The following is a 20,422-nucleotide window of genomic DNA, read 5'->3' as shown; positions in this document are numbered from 1 at the left end:
TTATCCCTGCCTTTTTTTTTTTTTAGAACTCGAAACACCCACATCCTTTGTACTTTTTTTTATTCTACCCCCCCGACAATTAATCTCGTTTCGTGAGCTTTTATTCGTGTGTCTAATTACTTCGTTGCTCATCCCCTCACTCGTATACTTACATGCGTCTTTCCTTTGTTTGCATGCATGAAAATTATCCTCAGCACCGTGAGTTTTATTGAGTAGTGAAGCATAGTGATTGTTCAGTTTTGTACCTGAATATTTGCCGACAAACCTTTTCTAAATTCAAATTGCGTCACGTTTGTTATTCTTGTATTAAAGTTGAAGTAATTTTCCGATCATACGCCTTTATCATCGCGTACATTTGCAATGCCCTAGAGACCGTTTTACCTTTACTCTTGTACCTTTATTTATCAATGTACTAGAATGTTCTACTTTAACTTTTGTCTCTATAAATATTGCTCTGCGAGCATAGTATGTTAGTTAGCGCGCCGCGGCGGCAGAGAAAGCTTCTCTCCGCTTGCCTTCACTTGAGCACATTTTCATAATTTAAGCACTGTAAATATGTTGTATGTATTTTTATTGCACATTTGCTATACATTTATTTTTCTGCCGCAAACCACTTCCACCTCTACACGACTGAACTGGATTGGGAGCAGCATAAAACCCCTTCCCTCGTGAACAGTGATGGCTGATTCATTTTTTTTTCTCTTTAGGGGAAAAAACAATTGAATTTATAAAAATTGAAGAATATTGCACATCAAGTTTTCGTGAAAATTTGCTCCGGGCTTCAAAGGAGGATATTTAGTTTTATCTGGTGAACGGCAGAGTAATACGCAGCAGAGCTGTAATTTCTCGAAATAAATTAATCACGATAAAATAAATGAGATTCCGCGCGTCCCTCTTTTATTTTATTTTTTTAATTTGATCTCCATTTGTTCTTCGCGAAAAGGTAGAAAATACCAATTTGAGAAATTATCTGATTGACGAGAGAGGTCTTGCGCTTCTTTAATAACGCTCAGGAAAATAAAATGATGCAAGGATGGACGAGTTTATCGCTGGCGCTTCGCTTTTATAAACGAGAAGCTGCTCTCTCGTATCGGTGTAATTGACTGCAAATTCCCGTCCGAGATTAATTTTAGACTCTCGACTATGTTTATGCCTTTTCATCAATTTTCCATCCGTGGAAATTCTTTGGCGAGCTATGCCGAGTATATACACACTGTAAAAAGAAAGAAAGGCACTACCCTCAAAATGATTTTCAACTTAAAATTAACAACCATAAAACTTGTCAAGATTCTCAAGTCAAAAGGTTCTCTGTTTGTTGAAATAAAAAAAAACTTTTCAACGGAATGAACTTTTTTGTCAGAGCATTACTGCGTAATAACCTTAGCAAGTATTTTAATTAATTTCGCCCAACGATGGAGCGGGGAAAACAGAAAATAATCGATGAGTTGTATGAGCACAGTAAAATATGTATACACCTATAAATGGCTCCATTCCCTCACAGCCGGAGGTCTAAGGTCGCGCGGGGTCCATTCACTTTGAGAAACGATCCTCGTTACTTTTCCCTTTCTCGCGGTCCCGCAAAAAGTGACAAAGGCCCCCCGAAAACCCTCGAGTCCTCTCAGCGGCAGCTAGTTTCAGCTCCTCACGTCATAAATCACCCCCTCCCTCCCAGTGGACAGAGCGACGTCAGACGCAGGAGCCAGCGCGATATCGCGAAACGAGATTCTCTCTCTCTGCCGAAATGAAAGGAGAGGGGACAAAGTAATTCATCTTGGGGATTCATTAGGAGAAATGGATTTCGTTCCGTCGTGGTGTGATGCTGAGCCGTTTTTTTTTCTCTTCTCAATTATGAGCTCTTTCGGGCTGATGGGAAGCGAGAGAGGGTATTTGGGCCGCAGGATTTATGGACTGTCGGACCGGGATATATGGTTTTCGAAAGGCAATAGGCAAAGAAAGCCGATTGTAAATATCAATTGGCGAACAACCCTAGCCGTTAAGATACACGGGTACCAACAAAAACGAATAAAGTTCAAAGAGAGGTGCCCCAAAGATCGGGTCGATGTGTATCTGAAAGCTCGTACCTTATATATATACCGGTATGGGCAATTTTACGCAGCAAAATAGCTCGAGCTACGTCGTCGAAAGCACTCGCGAAGCCTTTCAAAAGCTCCCGCCTTTCCTCTGATGATCACCAGATCAGCACACTTCAACCACCTCTATGTGCCGTGCACGGCCCAACGGCACGTAATAACGTCACTCCCCCTCAAAACCCTCACGTTCTCCTCCTACTCTATATACCTCCTTTGTAACGAAGAGCGCCAACACCTCTTCGTCTTCCCCCCACTATCCATCTAATCAATTATAATAATCGTCTAATGACTGCCAGCGACAGTATAATATATGTATATAGAGAGAGAGAGAGAGATCTCATTAAAAAAGCATTGTACACCCTTGTATACACGTGTTTACTGTGTCGAGCGCACGCGCTGATTTATTAACGCCACCCGCGCACCGGCGTCGCCACCACCACCACCACCACCGCTGTATACCACGAGCGTCGTCGCCACCGCTTTTCTCGGCTGCGACCAGCACACGCGAATATCTCTGACCCAGATAGCATTAACGAGGACCGAGCCTCCCTCCCTCTGTTTCTACTTTGCGAATCCAGGTCGAGGAGCTGTGCTTTTCATGCGCATGCTGTGTACGTGTGTATCCGTACGTACATATGTGTAGCGACTGGCTGGGCGGCAGTGCCAGCCCGGCGGTCCCACGAGCCAACCTCTACGTACATGTATGTTATATATATATCTATGTGCTGCGTGCGAGCTACCTCTACGCCTATCTTGGACTCTTTTTTTTTTTTTGCATCCATCTCGCTTGCCCCGTACCTACTCGTGCACAGAGCTTTTTTGTGTCCCCTGTATGCTACGAGGATATATATTTACTTATTGTACCGTACAATGAGACTGACGCATGATTTTTTTAAGGAAAAACAGAATAGCTGATTTTTCGATTCAAGAAATCGATCGTTGAGGCTGTGGTAGGATATCGTTGGCGATCGCCACGTGCACGTGCTAATAGGGGTAGGCGGCGAAGGCCACGCATTTCGAGGCCTTGGCATTTCAGCGCACGAGTGTGCACTGCAGTTCCCTCGGTGTTACTGTACCTGCACCATTGTTTTTGTCGTTGGCTCTAATTCGACTGGAACCCTGAGTCCGTACGGTGTACCGAATAAACTATGAGCAGGGCCATTTGCTTTTAATTCACGGGCCAAAGATTAATTTGCAATTCTCTGGCTGCCCCTTTCTCTCTGCTCGCACCACCACAGAGTATCTACATGCACCCTCCTATACATATACGTTTGTGCTGGTGTGGAAGATGATTAAAAAAAAGCGGCACTCGTTCCAATGAGCTTTTTTTTTTTGAAAATTTAATCGCAACTTCCCTGTTGCATCGGTGGGGTCAAGTGCCTCCCTCGCTCCCTTCTCCGGGAGCCAAATACGTTTTCTCCGTTGTTTTTCAAGGCAGGTGATCCCCCGACCCTCGAGCGAAAAAGCTCGGGGAACAGGAAAAGTAGAACAGATACTGTGCACCGTCCACAGTGCCCTGCAAGCTCAAAACGGGGAATTTGTTGAAATAACAGGGCGGTGAATCGATTAGGTGTCCCTTTATTTCTCTTTTTCGCGAGAAAGAAGTGCCAGTCAACGTAAACTCGGCGGTGTGATGTATCGATCGACTTTTCCCCGCGCACGGAAGTTTCGGCCCTCGAATGACAAGTTTATGGGAAAAGAGTTGGCGGGAAACGTATATGAGCGGAATCGGGTCGAAGTGGGTAATATATATACAACAGATGCGCGCGATTGGTGTTATGTAATGCCACTTTTTTTTTTTTTTCTCTTATATGCTATACTTTATTTTTAAATGCATGTGTTCAGTTTTGTACCTGAATATTTGCCGACAAACCTTTTCTAAATTCAAATTGCGTCACGTTCGTTATTCTTATATTAAAGTTGAAGTAATTTTCCGATCATACGCCTTTATCATCGCGTACATTTGCAATGCCCTAGAGACCGTTTTACCTTTACTCTTGTACCTTTATTTATCAATGTACTAGAATGTTCTACTTTAACTTTTGTCTCTATAAATATTGCTCTGCGAGCATAGTAAGTTAGTTAGCGCGCCGCGGCGGCAGAGAAAGCTTCTCTCCGCTTGCCTTCACTTGAGCACATTTTCCTAATTTAAGCACTGTAAATATATTGTATAAATTTTTATTGCACATTTGCGTTACATTCATTTTCCGCCGTAAACCACTTCCACCTCTACACGACTGAACTGGATTGGGAGCAGCATAAAACCCCTTCCCTCGTGAACAGCATGGATCTGTCGAAAGGCAAACGTGTGTTTTGTAGAATCGTTTCTTCATCCGTATAGCTATTGATCAAACTTGTGACTTTGATGGATACGAATTTTTTTATTTTCGGGTACAGTCGGTTTGGTGGAACAATCGAGAGATGCGATGACGCATAAAAGTGGAAACAAACGATCTCCGAAAATGGCCCTCTACTGTTACCGAGCTTTTGTCCGAAAGCTTGCGAGGTAAACCTGCCTCAAATGCAAGCATGATACAGGCACTACAAGCTTCCTTAATTTCGAGCTTTATTCAATACATACACGTAAAAGCGGTGGATTTTTCTCGCGAGCGATAAGGTGGACGCACGGCAAGAAAGTGCTCCAGAAATAACAACTGCGCCGGGACTTTGGTAACGGGGCTATAATATGACAACCACATGGCACGTACATAAATATACGTAGTTACGTACCTCTGCTTCAGCCGATACTTCCGGCCCTCGCACGTAAATAATATACCGTCAGTATCTTTCCGAAACACAATAATATCCTTACAGCGACACATTCCTCCATTTGTCCTCACCGAGAGGGCCCACTTCTCTCTCCCTGTCTCTGCAGTGACACGCCGCACGTGGACCTGCCACCACAGCTTCTCGTTCCTTTCGGCGCATGGAAATACCCTCGGGGAGCTAGGTTGCATATATACACTTTGACACGATGTTATGCATACGTGGACGCAGAGCTGTACTACCAATTTCACGGGGCTTCCTTAGGTTCATAATTTACATGCATATATATATTGGAAAGCTGAAATTCACGTACACGCAGGAACTCCGAAGCTGGCGTATCTGCATATGGATTGTGGACCGGTGCGATGGTTCGCACAGGTGGTGTATTTTATTTTCACCATCAGCTCTACCACGCGCGGAACATCACGGTATTCGTAGGAGAGGAGCAGCAGCCGGGGCTGAAGAAAAAACACCTCCCCCTCCCCCACCTCCCGTGTATAAAGTCCAACTGCCGGGTTTTGTAGACGTGAGGTCCATCCGGGATCGGATCATAAGGAGAAATGGATCGGGCTCTTCCCCCAAGAACATTTTGTTCTCTACGCGCGTACGCGAGGATGCACTTTTCTATACTCTACCCCACACCCTTCCACAGGAGCCTTTTATGATGGTTGAACGCGAAATTTATCACTTGTACGCGCGCTCGCTTTCCAGCTCAGTGCTGCTGATGCTGGAAAATATGGTTTTATAAAATTAACTTTCTCTCCCTGCGTGCAGGATGGCAAAGATTCTTACATCTTCATGCATCGAACGAACAACGCGGACCGAAAGGCACATTCACTTGCGAAAAAAAACAGACAAAACGGATGATGAGTCGCGCATTGATTGTCAAATGCACACGCGAATAAGAGTGTAGAGTGAAGCGTGGATAAACAGCCGTTCCGGTGAGAAAAGTTTTCGCTGCTCGTCCCCCGCGAGGAAACAAAAACACGCGCCCCATTATCTTCCACGTGTGGTGTACGTACAACCGCTCGCATCGCAGTCGCGCGGATGTGTGTGCCCATTTAAAAGTTGGCCCCCGCGCCCGAGTTGTTTTTGCCCCGTTTGTTTCCTTCCTCGGCGGCGGGGGGCAAGGAAGGAAGGGCTCTTTTTCTTCCTCCCTCATTGTCTTTTCTTTTCCCTCCGTCGTCGTTATCGTCGCGCCGAGTCGGCCTGTACGCCGCTAATGGGAAGTCGATTCCACTGAATTCCCAAACGAACGAATCGGCACCGCGAAATGCATGGCCGCGTGAGGTATTTTCTCTTCCGCGTATACATACATAAATGTTATATATATACAGGGCGCTAAGAGCGTTTCGCAATTTGACTCCCTCTACTCCGTCCTCTTTGTTCCTTCGTGATTTATTCGATATCGGTACGCGGGATGGATTTTTTGCGCAACAATCGACACACGTACATTCTTTTTTTTTTTTTTTTTTTTTTTTTTTTCAATCAACCCCCCGCAATTTTTACGAGCGAAGGAACAGTTATTTTTTTTTTTTTTTTTTTTTAATTTATTAAGCCGTTAAGACCGAAGTCCAATAGGCCAAAAGATACAAGATTTATACAATATACAAAATTATTAATTTAATTTACACATCTTAAACATAAGAATTATACACTAATTCGCTATACAAGAAAACACATCAGTTGAGTAGCACTTTGCTAAATATTGACATTGCAAGTATTAAGAAAGGAACATACGCACAGACAGGCATCTATTTTAGGTTCCGTTACAATGCTTTCGATGTTCAGTGGTGGGTAGAGTTTTATTATTCTGAGTTTGCGGATCATTTCCTCTCTTTGTGTATCGTATAGAGGGCAGTTCCATAGAATGTGGTTTATGTCCTCCTGTTCAGCTCCACAACTGCACTTGGCATCATTTAGGATATTTACTCTAGTGAGTGAGGCAGCTAAGTTATAGTGGTTGCAACGTATGCGATTTATGTTAACTGTTATTTTTCTGCTGAGGTTGAGATTATAAAACCATGATTTATTTCTCTTTTTGAAGTAGTTTTCAAAGTAGTATTTGCCAGTAGTAAGGGGAGGGCTGGAGATCGTATTGAAAGTATTTAGTCTGGCTTCTTTCTTAAAGAATTCGAAAAAGTCTGAGAAGGGGATCTGAGGATGAATCACATTTTCAGATAGACCAGCTAGTTTGGCAGCTGAGTCAGCCAGTTCATTACCAGAAATACCGATATGAGACGGAATCCAGAAGAATTTGATTCGGCAGCCGTTTGAATTTTTATTAAATAGAAAAACTTTATTTTTAATGTCAAGAATATAGGGGTTGGTTTTAATACTATATTTTGTAGAGGATAAGGCTTCAAGTGCGCTTAGAGAGTCAGTAAAAAGGGAAATGTTCTCATCTAAGTGGTCGAGAGCGATGTCTAGGGCGTCCTTAATTGCAATACATTCAGCAGTGAAAATTGAGGTTTGCGGGTGGAGTTTCCGACTGGTTTGTAGGTTGAGACTTGGACAGATACAGGCTGAACCAACGTTCGTTTTAGACTTACTACCGTCAGAAAAAATATTGAGGGTTTGGTTTTTTGAAGAGAATTCGATGAACAGATCGTTGGGGGAGTCAGAATTTTCAAGTATTTTTCCAAAGCTTGAGTTAAAATCAATTGATGTAAGGAGTGTTTGGTAATCATGTTCATACAAGCAAGGATTGTTAAAACTAAGAATGTTGTTTGAAATCCTGTCAACTTTTTTGGTACAGATTTGTAGAACTTTATTTGAAAAAGAGTTGTTTTTCTGCAAAACATTTTTGTGACATTTTAATGAGGCAAGGGTAAGCGAGGATTGACACGAATAAGATTTTGTTATAAAACGACAGCCTAACTGGATAGAGCGATCCATAATACTTGTTAAAGAAGATTCAGCTAGTAAAATATTAGTCGGGGTGGTTATGCGATAGCCAAGAGCTATACGAATAGCTTGATACTGAATTTTTTCTATTTTATTAATTAGAGTGGGGGATGTATTAAGATAAATAATACTGCCGTAGTCGATAATAGGTCTAATAAAACTTTTGTACAGAGTAAGGAGTGTCTGTGGGTCTGAGCCCCACCAAGTTCCACAGAGATATTTTAGAATGTTCATAGCTTTAAAGCACTTTTTTTGAACGTTTTCAATATGTGAAAGAAAGGTAAGTCTGTAATCTAGAGTGATACCCAAAAATCGAACTGAAGAGCTGGAGGGGATTGAAATATTTCCTATTCTGATATGCGTGTTTCCAGGAGTTATCGTTTTTCGGTTGAAGTGAAGGAACCCAGTCTTGGGTAGAGAGAGGTGCAACCCAATTTTAAGTAAATTATTTTTTATTCTTTCCGCTGAATTACCTATGATTTTAGAGGCCCATTTAACAGACGAGAATTTAATATAGATGGCCAAGTCATCCGCGAATTGGGATATTTTGACATTTTTAGGAAGGTTTTCAGTGATGTCTTTTGTAGCTAGAGTGTACAGAAGTGGACTAAGGACCCCTCCCTGTGGGAGTCCCTTGTGCAAGGTTCTGGGGGAATCCATATTGACTTCAGAGTAAATATATCTTCCATTAGTGATAAAATTAACAAAAAAGACGAGGTTGGATGGACAGCCCAATTCAGATAGTTTACTGCAAAGAGTGTCAATGTTAATGTTGTCAAAGGCTCCAGTGACATCTAGAAATACAGCTAGAACTTGTTTTTTTTCCGCAAAGGCCTCTTCAACTTTTAATACGAGTTGCGTTACATTGTCTAAACACGATTTCCCCTTGCGGAAGCCATTTTGTGAAGGAGGAATCAGATTATTGTATTCTGCCCACCACTGAAGCCTAGATTTCAAAATAGTTTCAAATAATTTACACGAACAAGATGTTAATGCTATTGGTCGGAGGCTAGCTCCATCAGCTTTGGGTATGAAGTGGACGTATGAATTTTTCCAGGATAGAGGGTACTGATTTTTGCTAAACATTTCGTTAAATATATCTAAGAGAATTAGTTTAAATTTTGTTGGTAGGTTTTTAATAGTTTCAAAATCAATACCATCTAGACCTGGGGCAGAATCGGAATTTTTAGTTTCAAGAGCGACATTAAACTCAAGAAAAGTAAAAGGGGCTGAAAGAAACTGATTGATAGGGCAGGTGGGCGTAGGTGAGGGAGTAAAGGAGTCATTGACCAGAGGAGCAAGCTTGTTAAGAGCTTCGTTGACGAGATCCTGATGATTCAAGTTAGATTCAACGTGTTTAGGTTTAATTTTGACCCAACTGTTTTTAAAAATTTTACACTGATTCCATACATAGGTAGGATTTGTCTTAAAATTAATAGATTCCGCAAATCGTTTGAAAGAGTCTTTTTTCTTTTGCTTGAGAGTTTTTTTGGCGATAGCACAAGTTTTTTTATAGTCAATAAGATCGAATAATTTACCAGAGTATTGCCATTTTTTAAAGGCCGCTTTTCTTAGTCTAAGAACTTTGTTGCACTCTTCGTCCCACCACTTAACCGGGTTGTGACCGCTTTTTTTGTTTTTGGTGAATTTATAATTTGCATTGCATTGAGGGGTAGAAGATACAAGCGCGTCAACGATATTTTGAAAGAAAAAATCATACTTGGCATTAGGGGAAAGTTTATCGTAGTAAGTTGTTAAAAACTTCAAATAAGTATCTTCTACCTTTTCAATGAATATATTCCAGTTAGTTTTTTTAGATTTTAATTTAAAAGTTTTTTTCTTGTATTCACATTTTTCGACGCTTATATCAATATAAAAAGGAAAATGACCTGTACCACACGTCTCGTCATTTACTGAAAAGTTTATTTTATCTGAGAAATTGAGAGAAGTGAGTATGAGATCGATGTTAGATTTGTTATTGTTGTAGGAATTCACGTAGGAATAGGTCGACGTGTTATGGATTTGCAAATTATAGAATTCGATAGATTTTGATAAAAAGGCTCCGTTTACATCGGTACGAACGCAATTCCAGTCTTTGTTATGAGCATTGAAGTCGCCTATAATAAAGGTATTTGAATTTTGGTTGATATTAGAAAAAATTATATCCCATTCATTTTGGGTTAAAGTGATTCCCGGAGCTCTGTAGCATACAAGTATATCAAAGACTGGATTTGTGTTATTTATAGTTATACCACAAATTTCTGTTGAATCCACAGGAGAGGCGATATTCACGATTTCTTTATAGCACAGATTGTTACGAATGATGAGGATGATTCCGCCACCTTTACAACGAGTCCTGTCTTTTCTGTAGGTTAGATAGCCAGGAAAGTTAATATTGTCACTTTTAGTCAGCCAAGATTCAACGAATATGAGAATGTCATATTTTTTATACACACACTGAATTTCTTCAATTTTATTTCTGAGGCTACCACAGTTCCAATAAAAAATTTTCAAATCACGTTGAACGATGTTGTAAGAGTTATTCATTTTTTTTTTTTTTTTTTTTTTTTTTTTTTTATAAATATGTATATATAAATAGATTAAAAATTAGCCAAGCTCCTCACACGAGCTTGATTCGTCAAAAGTAGATTCCGAATCGGGATACAGACGGCTTAGTCCGAATTTTTTTCTTATTCTGGAGATTCGGTGTTTTAAATTGTTGTCGTTGACTAGATTTCTTATCACTTGGAGAGATTCATCCATATTCTCTACACTACAATTTAGTGAAGTGAGAATATCGGAAACATTGGATTTGCCATAAGACAAGAAAAGAAACGTTGTAAGTTTTTCCCAGTTGACTGCTAATTGGATGTGATTGTCTTGGAGATGTTTCGATACAGATTCAAGTTGGATATTGATTTCATCGTGGGATATGTTTGCATTTGGAAGTGTTGTTTGATGAGGCTCGGTTTTTTTCCTTTTTGGCTTATTTTTAAGGAGCCGGGCATTGGAAGGGTTTGTGATAGCTGTTTGTGAACTAGATTCGGATTCAGCATGCCTTTTTTTTCCATCAATTGGAGCGCTCGGAGGTGGCATAATTTCAAGGTCGTTGAGGTTGGGTATGTTAACAGTGTTAGCATAATTATTTTGAGTACTGTTGAGATCGCTGCATGTTGGAGGGAAGCCATTTCCCAAGTCTTGTAAGGGAGGAAAATTTTCCTGTGAAATATTCGTCTGTTGCTGTTGGCAGTCCTTTGCCAAATGACCTTCCTCTTTACACAAGAAGCAAGTGGGTTTGTTTGTCGAGAAATATACGTGATAAACAATGTTACCATTGCTGACTGGAACAGAGGGAACAAGTTTGGCTTCGTCCTCTTCTCTTATATAGATTTGTCGTCTGAAGCTTCCTAAGTGTGAAAATTTGGGTAGATTGCTATTAATTCTCAGGTAATTAATGTGAGAGACTGGATCAATGCCCATTTTTTTCAGTTCTTCAATGAGGGTAGCGTTAGAGATGACAGGACTTGCATTGGAAATAATGACTCTTTTGTTTCTTGATCTTAAAGGCCGAATGTTGACTTCTTGATTATTTACTTTTATTGACTTTACTTTGTCGCACAGATATTTAACTGACTCAATGCTATCAAGATACACACAAATTCGTTGGTTGGAAATGCGAGAAGCGAACTTCATTTTGAGTGGATCTAAATGGTTTGCAATTTCACAAACAAAATCCATGCACGGGACACCTTCAATCGCATCAACTATAACTGCCATATCTTCGGTGTAGTTAATATCATTAGAAGCCATCTGAGCATACGTTTTTCGGTCGCGATGCAGTGTATGGCTGTTATTGAGTCGGTTTGCATTTTGTGCTATGCCTGTGTAGGCATTATTTGGTTGTGTGCTGTTGAAATGATTAGTGCTGCCTGAAGAAGCACTTGCAATCTGAAGCTGGCTAGGCAAGGCGTTGTTGTCGGCGGCGTCTACATGAGACGACATTTTGAGGTTAAGATGGCGACTTTGAGAGCAGAGTCGTCACTCGGAGAAAAAAAAACAGGCACAGAGCCTCTAGAGGATAGCACACCACGAGGAAGGTGAGCGCCTGGATCAAGCCGACCCAGGCACACGCAGCAAGCACAAAATCATTGACACCTGCAGTCTCTATCTTTAGGAGTTTTACTCGTTAGACGGGACATAAACAAACACGACCGAACTCTGAGGTGGCTCAGAGAGCACTCAAGGAACAGTTATCCAAAGCGTCTCCATCAGATTGCTCCAATGAACTCTCACGTCAAGCCTCTAGCTTTTCTTTGCCGTCACGTTGTTTACTTTTTTTTTTTTTTCTTCATGCATGATTCGTCATTCACCGCAGTTGTACGATGGTTTTTTTTTGTTCCTCACCGTCGTTCTTTCTTATATAGGCCGGGGAAAGAAGAATAAGAAAATGAGTTATCGCTGGCAGCGCAGCGGCGTCCGATGCTCAAGTAGCTCGTAAAGCAAGCAACAACTATACCTTATACTCGGAGAGTACCTATAAATGTCGCGTGAAATGCAAAATGCATAATTCATGCGCTCTGCCCTCGCGTGTACATGTGACACGTACCTGCGTGATGTGAGGGGGTCAACGCGCCTGTACCAATATTATCATATACGCACGCGGAAAAGCATATATCGGGTGACTGTGGGATAAGCGCAAAGCTTTTTTCATTTGCAGTGAGTGGGGGGAAAAAAAAGAGATAAAAATAAACTTGGAAGAGAAGGAAACGCTCTTTGTAGCGAAGCGAGGGAGCGCGCGGACGTTTTTGTATAATTGATGACGCTCTTTACAGGGTTCGACGTACGTTTTTTTTTTTTATTTTCCCTTTTGTTTGACATTGCGCGAGTTATGGACTTTGATTAACTGGATCGGACGTTTGTGGACCCACTCGCTTTCTACCTACACTGAAATTTTAATTGAACTCGATATTTTCACAGGAAACTACCTACTACTACTACACGATTCGTATACGCGTCACGTTACATCGGTTTATTGGTCATTTCTTTGTTTTATATACGTATCTGGACGTGTTTTAATAAACCCTGCCAAAAAATAACTCAAAAGATGCACAATCATCGATAACTTTCGCTCTTTCCCCGTCGTGGCGATGGTTATGTGTATAACCATTTCTCTTTGTACCAACTGACTCCCGGCTCGAGGCGTAAATTAGAAAATTACATATAAGCTATATATACCCACCTCGAGTGGCACGTGATGTGTATGAAAGAAAGGCGCCGATTTCCCTTCCATCATCGGAATGTAAGCAATCGCCGTAAAGTCCGCAAACGCTCGTCGTTTCTCGCGTTGTGCTAATCAAATTTCTCTTTCTATCGGTTGATTCGCCAATATACGTAACTGCACAGTGATAATTCATCAAGTATATACTTCCAACATTCACAGAATCCCTAATGCCTGCACCATCGAGGTACACTTTATACATCCAACCTTTGTTATCAACAGCGAATTGCAAACGAAGACTATGTTCTTATCGTATCGATTCCGTATATCTATACCAATACTCGTGACACAATAAACTTTTCTAATCGAGTTTACGGTCATACAATGTGATATACGTACTGTCGACAGTAAGGTCGCGCTGTAAATTGACGAGGGGATAAAAAAACGAGGAAAAATGATGCAGCTTTCTTTAAATTTTTCGAAAACAGCCCCAAAGACGCGACGTCGATGATGCAAACGTTGCGCAATCCCCCGATACAAAGTTTATCGAGTGCGTCCCGATCGAACTCAGCTTACGCAGTGTATGTAATTAGCGACAGCGTCGCGCGACTGCAATTTCATTCTCGCGTGTACGGCCCGGACTTATCGATAATAGAGGGATAGTTTCCCGTGTCCATTGATGCGTCGCTCAATAAACTCCCACGCGCTCGTGCCTATGTGGCGTTGGATCCTTTGGCCGGTTGCTGTCTCTCGTGGAATCGTCCCGGCTCTTTCTTCCCCTTCTATACATTTTGCCCCAGACCCGGAGATGTTATCGCGATGTTTATAATCCAGCGCCTCTGCTGTGGGTATACGTTTAGGTGTCCTCCATTGTCTTGGGGCTTTTTTACACATCAGATCAGTCCGTACGATATCTCATGGTATATGTGTATAGGTGATGTACTTTCTGCGAAATCGACAGTAGTCGTTGTTGCGTACACCCACGATGCACTCATTGTCCTGTCGGTTCGGCGAGTGGGTAAGCATTTTATGGGTAAAACTGTAAAATTAATTGAAACGCGTATACCCTTTTGTAATTTTCTCTTTTGAAGCGTTTTATCGACGCGTGTGTAACGTTGACTCGAAACATCGTATCATAAATATTTAATGAGCAAACGCGCGCGCCGTGGTTATTCGCTCGTCAAAGGCTTTTCAACTAAAATTGTCGGCGTGTATAGGTACCTGCTCGTATTTGCACGAGAAGCATCCAAACGATTCAATTAAAAAGTTAATTGCTTGAAACTTCAATGTGGTTTACTAAAAAAAAAAAAAAAAAAAAAAAAAATTATACATATAATATACGCATCATGCAGTATAAATCTAACGCATGCACACGACATATACCTATGCACGGCTTGACACGGGAAATTTAATTTTTCACGCTTACGTGGAGGAGACACGCAGACAGCAGCATGTTGTAAAAAAACAGAACGGGAGAGAAAAATCAATAACGGAATGTAACTGGTTTCGAAAACGCGTGTTTTGATCTCTCTTTCGTTGGATTGATTTTCATCAATTTTTTTTTCCACAGTCAAAGGGTGCGTCAACAATTTTGTTGTTCTCCCTGAAATATCCTGTGTATACGTGGGTACAAAAAAAAAAAAAAAAAAAATTTTAGTAGCGAGGCGTACGGAGGTACAAATTGGAGCAAAGAGACACAAAATTACAAGAAATTTTTTTCCAACAATATTTCGACCGCAATAATTTTTGGAAACCCTGCATGTATAGGTGCGGTTATCCGAGAGGGCAGCTCGCGCGGAAGAGTTATCTACGCGTAAGTATGCAAATTGGGGCCAAGAGTAACGAACAGCCTCGAATTCCCGGGACGCTCTTGTGCTCATCCCCTATTTTTCTTTCCCTTTCGTTCCGAAACGTCGGACACATGCACAGAGAGGCAAAGCACGCCCTTCCATTAGAAAATTTTGCAGTCACGAGTTTTTGTGAAAATAAAAAATAATTTTCGTTCCCGACGTTCGCTCACTCGCAGGTCTGACGCTTTGAATAACGCGCTGATGCCACGCTTGGCTATGCCGACTGTTTTTGCTTTCGACACCATATACAGCCATGACGTCCGACGTTTCTTTGGTTTTTTTTATTTTACATTCCACCCCCTTTTATTTTGCGTTTCAATCACACGTATGTACATCCCGTGTTTTTTCACACGAAAATTAAAAACAATCTCACAGCCACGAAACAACAATCCGGCCCAACAGTATACCCCATGGTACCTTCCCCTATACGATAATGCTGTACTCTATAGCACCGTACTGACGCGGGCGGTGCGCCACACCAGTGCTCGCGAGTTGTAGGTATACCTATTAGGTATTTTATCGATCACGCCGGTGCACAAGAGGACGCGACCCATCACCGGCGGAGCCATTCATCCGAGCTGCAGATCCGGGATCGCCCGCGCGCCCGTTCGTTTTTTCCTCCCTGGCTCCTATTACCCATTGTTCGCCCCCAATGGCTGCCCTTCGTTTCATTACTTTTTTTTTTTTTTTTACATGACGCTGTGGCTCGTCGGACTCCCGAAATGAATCCTCAGGCAAGGATGTAGTGTTTCTTTTGGAGGGTCCGTGAACCAATGGAAAAAAAAAAAATAAATAAATGAAACTAAAAGCTATACAGCCGGAGCTCGTTACTTCGTTGTGTCCTACACACACACAAGTCGTGAATAGCAAATGTAATCACCGAATAGCGGACCGTACAATGCGACGATTACGCGTAGCTCTGGAATTATACGAGCAACGGTCGATTGCACAATTTAGTTGAACGCGTTTATCATGGGTAGAAAGAAGTAAAAATAATTGTATAAACTTAAAAAAAAAATAAAACTGCTTACCTCTGGAAAGTTAAAAGATGAGAGATGCAGCCGAGTTTATCGCAATGTAGAGAGAGAAAAGTAACGGCGCCAGAGCAAACACCGCATCCTCCGCCTCTCCGCTCCTTTTTTTTCTATGGATGAGGAAGAGGAGCGAAACTTCCTTTTTAATCCTTTTTGTTCTCGAATATCGTAAATTAATGTTAGACTCTGTCTCGGTAAACAGGAGTCGGCTTCCGAGTTCTCCAACCAATTTTCGTATAGCTCTGTACACCTTTGCAAGGTATATTTATCCAATCACACAAGTTTCCGGGAGAGAGAGAGCATATACCGACCTAAGTGCGCGTTGAAATTAATTTTGCCAAATCACTCGAGCGTATAACGTATATGGTCGCGTGTCGTCCTTTTGTGTGGTATATGGAGTGACGAAGAGAGTGGATGCCGATGATCCGATGTCAACCTATTCTTCTCGCCACGTCCCTCCTTTTCCCCCTTTTCGGATTTTCGCGTAATCAAGTCTGGTTATCGCCCAAACTTCATCAGGGGCATCGACGTCGTAGAGTGTGACTGATGCCCCCAACAACGTAACCGCACCCTTGACGGCCGATATTAACAAGGTCGTTATCTCGTTGTTCCTGGCACATCCTCCGTAAAGTGCCGCTAAAACGTGTATACAATTATGAATCTATACTATATATACTGTTGCGTTATTTGCGCGCGTGGCTTATCTAGTTTTGGCTTATCTGATCTCGTTTCTATACCTACATCAGAGTGTACAAGTGCGTTAGGTATACTTCTGATGCGAATAGAAGGGCACCGGTAGGGATCATATACTTTATAAATATGATGCGTTGGGATAAAATGTGCGAAAATGGCCCAGCATGCAGTTCGTGCCATGTGCACGCTAATGACCAAAAACGAAATCTTAAAGAGGTCGAACGAGCAACAGGCGCGAAAAGGTGTTGAAAATCACGCGGCGCTTTGCCACAATGAATATATACATCTCGGCTAATCTTTCCTCGTCACTTGCACGGCTCCCGTATTGTGTTCCTTTGTTCCGCCCATAGAGAGCAAAGGGTCGCAGCAGGTAGACGCGCATTATATACAGTTCAAGACGGAGGAGCGCCGTTTAAAAACCCAACCGCGCACACATGCACGGGTGCAACAACAACCGGTTGGGGCAAAAGCCTCGGTTGTGTGTACGGTCTTGTAGCTTCAGCCCCAGGAGGAAGTAAAAAAAAAACAAAAAAAAAAAAAAAAAACGCGTTTGCCGGTTGCAGCGTGACAAAAGGACAACTTATCCTGTTGAGCAACGAGCATATATGTATATATAATAATGGAAGGGAAGGACGGATGCGAGCTCTCTCTTTTTTTCCTTTCACGAGACATTGTTGTGGCGATTCATCGTGCGCGTTGTGTTGACGCCGGGAGGGTACGATGCCCTCTGTCCTTTTATGCGAATCTCTTTTTATTTCTTCAAGGAGCACCTGAAGTTGTTGCTGTTGCGGCGCTTACCTCTCCCGTGGGGAGGATGGGGGCGTATATTTAGGTATGATTCAATCGAGGGGGGCGAGATTATTAGTTGTTAAAATGTGCTCTCTTAGGCGAGTATCGCCGATGCTTTGATACATAATTATCTTAGAAATTAAATTTTTATTCATGATTTAAAAATGATTTAAAAAAAAAATTCAATTATTCGTCATACTAAAGTAAAAATATATACGTTTGGATTGTTCATAGATGGGCAACAAGTGCCGACGTTGTGCGAGCTCGCGGCCCGTTGCGTCGCCTCCCACATCCCGTTCGAGCTGGTCGAGCACTTTTACTCACCGGTCCCGGAACAGCTGCAACTAAGGATAGCCTTTTGGAGCTTTCCGGACAACGAGGAGGACATACGGCTCTACTCGTGCCTGGCCAATGGCAGCTCGGACGAGTTCTCGCGCGGCGAGGCGCTCTTCCGCTCGAAGAACGTCAAGGATCCCCTTCAGATAGGTGAGTGACCACTGTGGTATATTTGCTACCTATACCTACTTAAGGACAATCGGGGACCGTTAACAGGGTGGGCTTTAACGAGCTTACACAAACATACAACTGTGAAAAAAAAAAAAAGATCCCGTATGGTGCAGGTACAGAGGAACAAGGAGAGGGAACGGGGAAGCAAACAATGGTCTGAGAAACGCATTTTTTGTGATGCAAAGGAAAAAAAAAAAAAAAAAAAAAAATTTGGAACAAAAACAAAGACTGATGCATCCGTTTTCAGTTCGTATATTTATATACACATATACACATGTTTTTGCGTGGCTCAATACTTCCTCGTCTACCTAATTACAATAAACTCCACTTTGCGCGACGCTCGTCTCACCACAGCCTCGTCGACCACAACTCTTCCGACAACTGCGAAATTTAAGCGTACAACGATCATTATGATTCTTTGGTGGAATGGAATTTCGCGTCCATACCTCCGCAGTGGTAAAATTTTCAATTTACCGCCCAGCAACAAGTTGGTCGCGCCGTAAAATCAATGGCGTTTCTTCTTTTCCGTCCTTCGCATTTGTATGGTCTAAAAAAACTTGCCTGAGCATCGAACATTGTTTTTTCCCCGCACAGGAGCGAAAGCTCCGAGTTAATTGCAAGCTCGCGGTTTCTCGCGCCCTCTCCCCCTTGGAGCGAGCTTTTCCGGCCTTCTCGTTACGGCTTCTTCGAAGAGTCATAATAAACGGACTCTCTCTCGGCTCCGCGCTTGTTATTTATTTTTCTTTTTTTTCAAGCCGAGAAAAAAAAAAAGAAATTGGATTCCCCTCGGGTGTAAGTACGCGGTTGATAATGCCTCGCGCGAGCCGTGAAATTTCTTCGCCGCTGCCGAGGGTCACTTATTTCGACGTATAGTACTTGTTACATGCTTACTCGTATATATTATACGACTGGTGGGGAATTTTTTTTAATGGACATAACAACAACAGCGTGAAATTCGTACTTTCATCGTTTAGATCATCAGAGACAAACATAATACATCGTTGATACAATTGTGTGCGATGGACATGCGAAAAAAGGTTCATCCTTTCGCGTCGCGTATCCCCGGTGTTCGTCAAATCCCTCGGGCTCCCAGTCGTATCTCATAAGTACGCGACAAACTCACGACCTCCTGGACAGCTCTGCATTCCTACAAGTCCTCCATGTTCCTCGTACCTGTACGGCACAGCAGAGGGAAAAAGGAGGAGAAAGGCGTTGGGGTAATTTTCCGAGCACTGCGAAAACCCGGAGGAACGTAAATTACCCTCATTCTCTTCCTCTTGCTTCCCGTTGACGCCTCAAATTAGCGAGCTCGAATTTCGTCGTACATATATACATATACGTATAGCCGATGGCCCTGTGCTAAATTTTCGTCGCTCGCTTGATTATTAGTTTTTCATCCAACGTTGATGATTTAAGTTTGAGCCAACCCGGGAGTATGTATATTTGTATATACTTGATCGTTTCGCACCTGCAGGTTTTCACCTGAGCGCGACGGTATGCTCGATGATGGTGTCCGCGAACGGCCGGGAGCAGTACAACGTGGCCGTGACCTTCGACCGGCGAAGGATCACTTCTTGCAACTGCACGTGCTCCTCGGCCGCCTACTGGTGCTCCCACGTGGTCGCCGTCTGCCTCTACAGGATACACATGGTACGTTACATACGCGTTGCGCGTAATCACCTTATATGCAGGAAAATGTAAAACCAAGTGAAACAAAAAACAAAAAACAAAACGAAATTGCAGCCCACGCAGGTGTGCCTGCGAGCCCCGGTGTCCGAGTCGTTGTCGCGCCTTCAACGCGAGCAGCTGCAAAAGTTCGCCCAATACCTGATAAGTGAGCTCCCGCAGCAGATACTCCCTACGGCCCAGCGTTTGCTCGACGAGCTGCTCTCGGCCACCCCGAGCGCCATAAACACGTACTGCGGCGCCCCGGATCCCACGGCCGGTGCCTCGGCCAACGACCAGACCTCCTGGTACCTCGACGAGAAGACCCTCCACGACAACATCAACAAGATACTCATCAAGTTTTGCGTGCCCGCCCCCATAGTCTTCAGGTATGCAGATCACATGCACACACACCCACAATGAGCACGCCAATAACCCCCCCTCCCCCTCCCCCTTGCCGTTGCAGCGACGTGAACTACCTGAGCACGACGGCGCCGCCCGCTGCTGCCGAGTGGTCGTCCCTGTTGCGGCCGTTGCGGGGCCGCGAGCCCGAGGGCATGTGGAACCTGTTGAGCATCGTCCGGGAGATGTTCAAGCGTACCGATCGCAACGCCATACCCCTCCTCGAGATAATAACCGAGGAGTGCCTGGCCTGCGAGCAGATCCTCGTCTGGTGGTTCAACACCAAGGCTGCCCTCATCAACGGCAACGGCCACTCGGGCGGCGGCAAGCACAGCAACATGAACAGCAACGCCCACGCCTCCCAGCACGCCTGCGCCTCCCTCTGCGACGAGATCGTTGTACTCTGGCGGTTGGCTGCCCTCAATCCTGGCTTGTCGCCCTCGGAGCGCGACATGCTTCGCCGGCAATTCACCGCCTGGCACCTCAAGATCGTCGACAAGG

General features: G+C 43.1%; 1 protein-coding gene across 2 annotated transcripts in view; it reads left to right on the top strand.

Annotated features, from left to right (window-relative positions):
• Positions 1 to 20,422, top strand: part of Dora (zinc finger SWIM domain-containing dorado) — a 70,059-nt gene that overhangs the window by 41,863 nt on the left and 7,774 nt on the right. For both annotated transcript variants that reach the window (XM_014354479.2, XM_014354476.2), the window contains exons 3-6: positions 17,582 to 17,833; positions 19,329 to 19,504; positions 19,598 to 19,908; positions 19,986 to 20,421. In XM_014354479.2, coding sequence (XP_014209965.2) covers positions 17,582 to 17,833; positions 19,329 to 19,504; positions 19,598 to 19,908; positions 19,986 to 20,421 — 1,175 coding nt within the window. The remainder of the gene's footprint in view (positions 1 to 17,581; positions 17,834 to 19,328; positions 19,505 to 19,597; positions 19,909 to 19,985; position 20,422) is intronic.

The sequence above is a fragment of the Copidosoma floridanum genome, unplaced genomic scaffold (assembly GCF_036245765.1).
Source record: "Copidosoma floridanum isolate Cflo_tuat_1 unplaced genomic scaffold, Cflo_Japanese_pri ptg000001l, whole genome shotgun sequence".
Lineage (NCBI taxonomy): Eukaryota > Metazoa > Arthropoda > Insecta > Hymenoptera > Encyrtidae > Copidosoma > Copidosoma floridanum.
The sequence above is the reverse complement of the archived record's forward strand: the minus strand, read 5'-3'. Positions and strand labels throughout refer to the sequence as shown.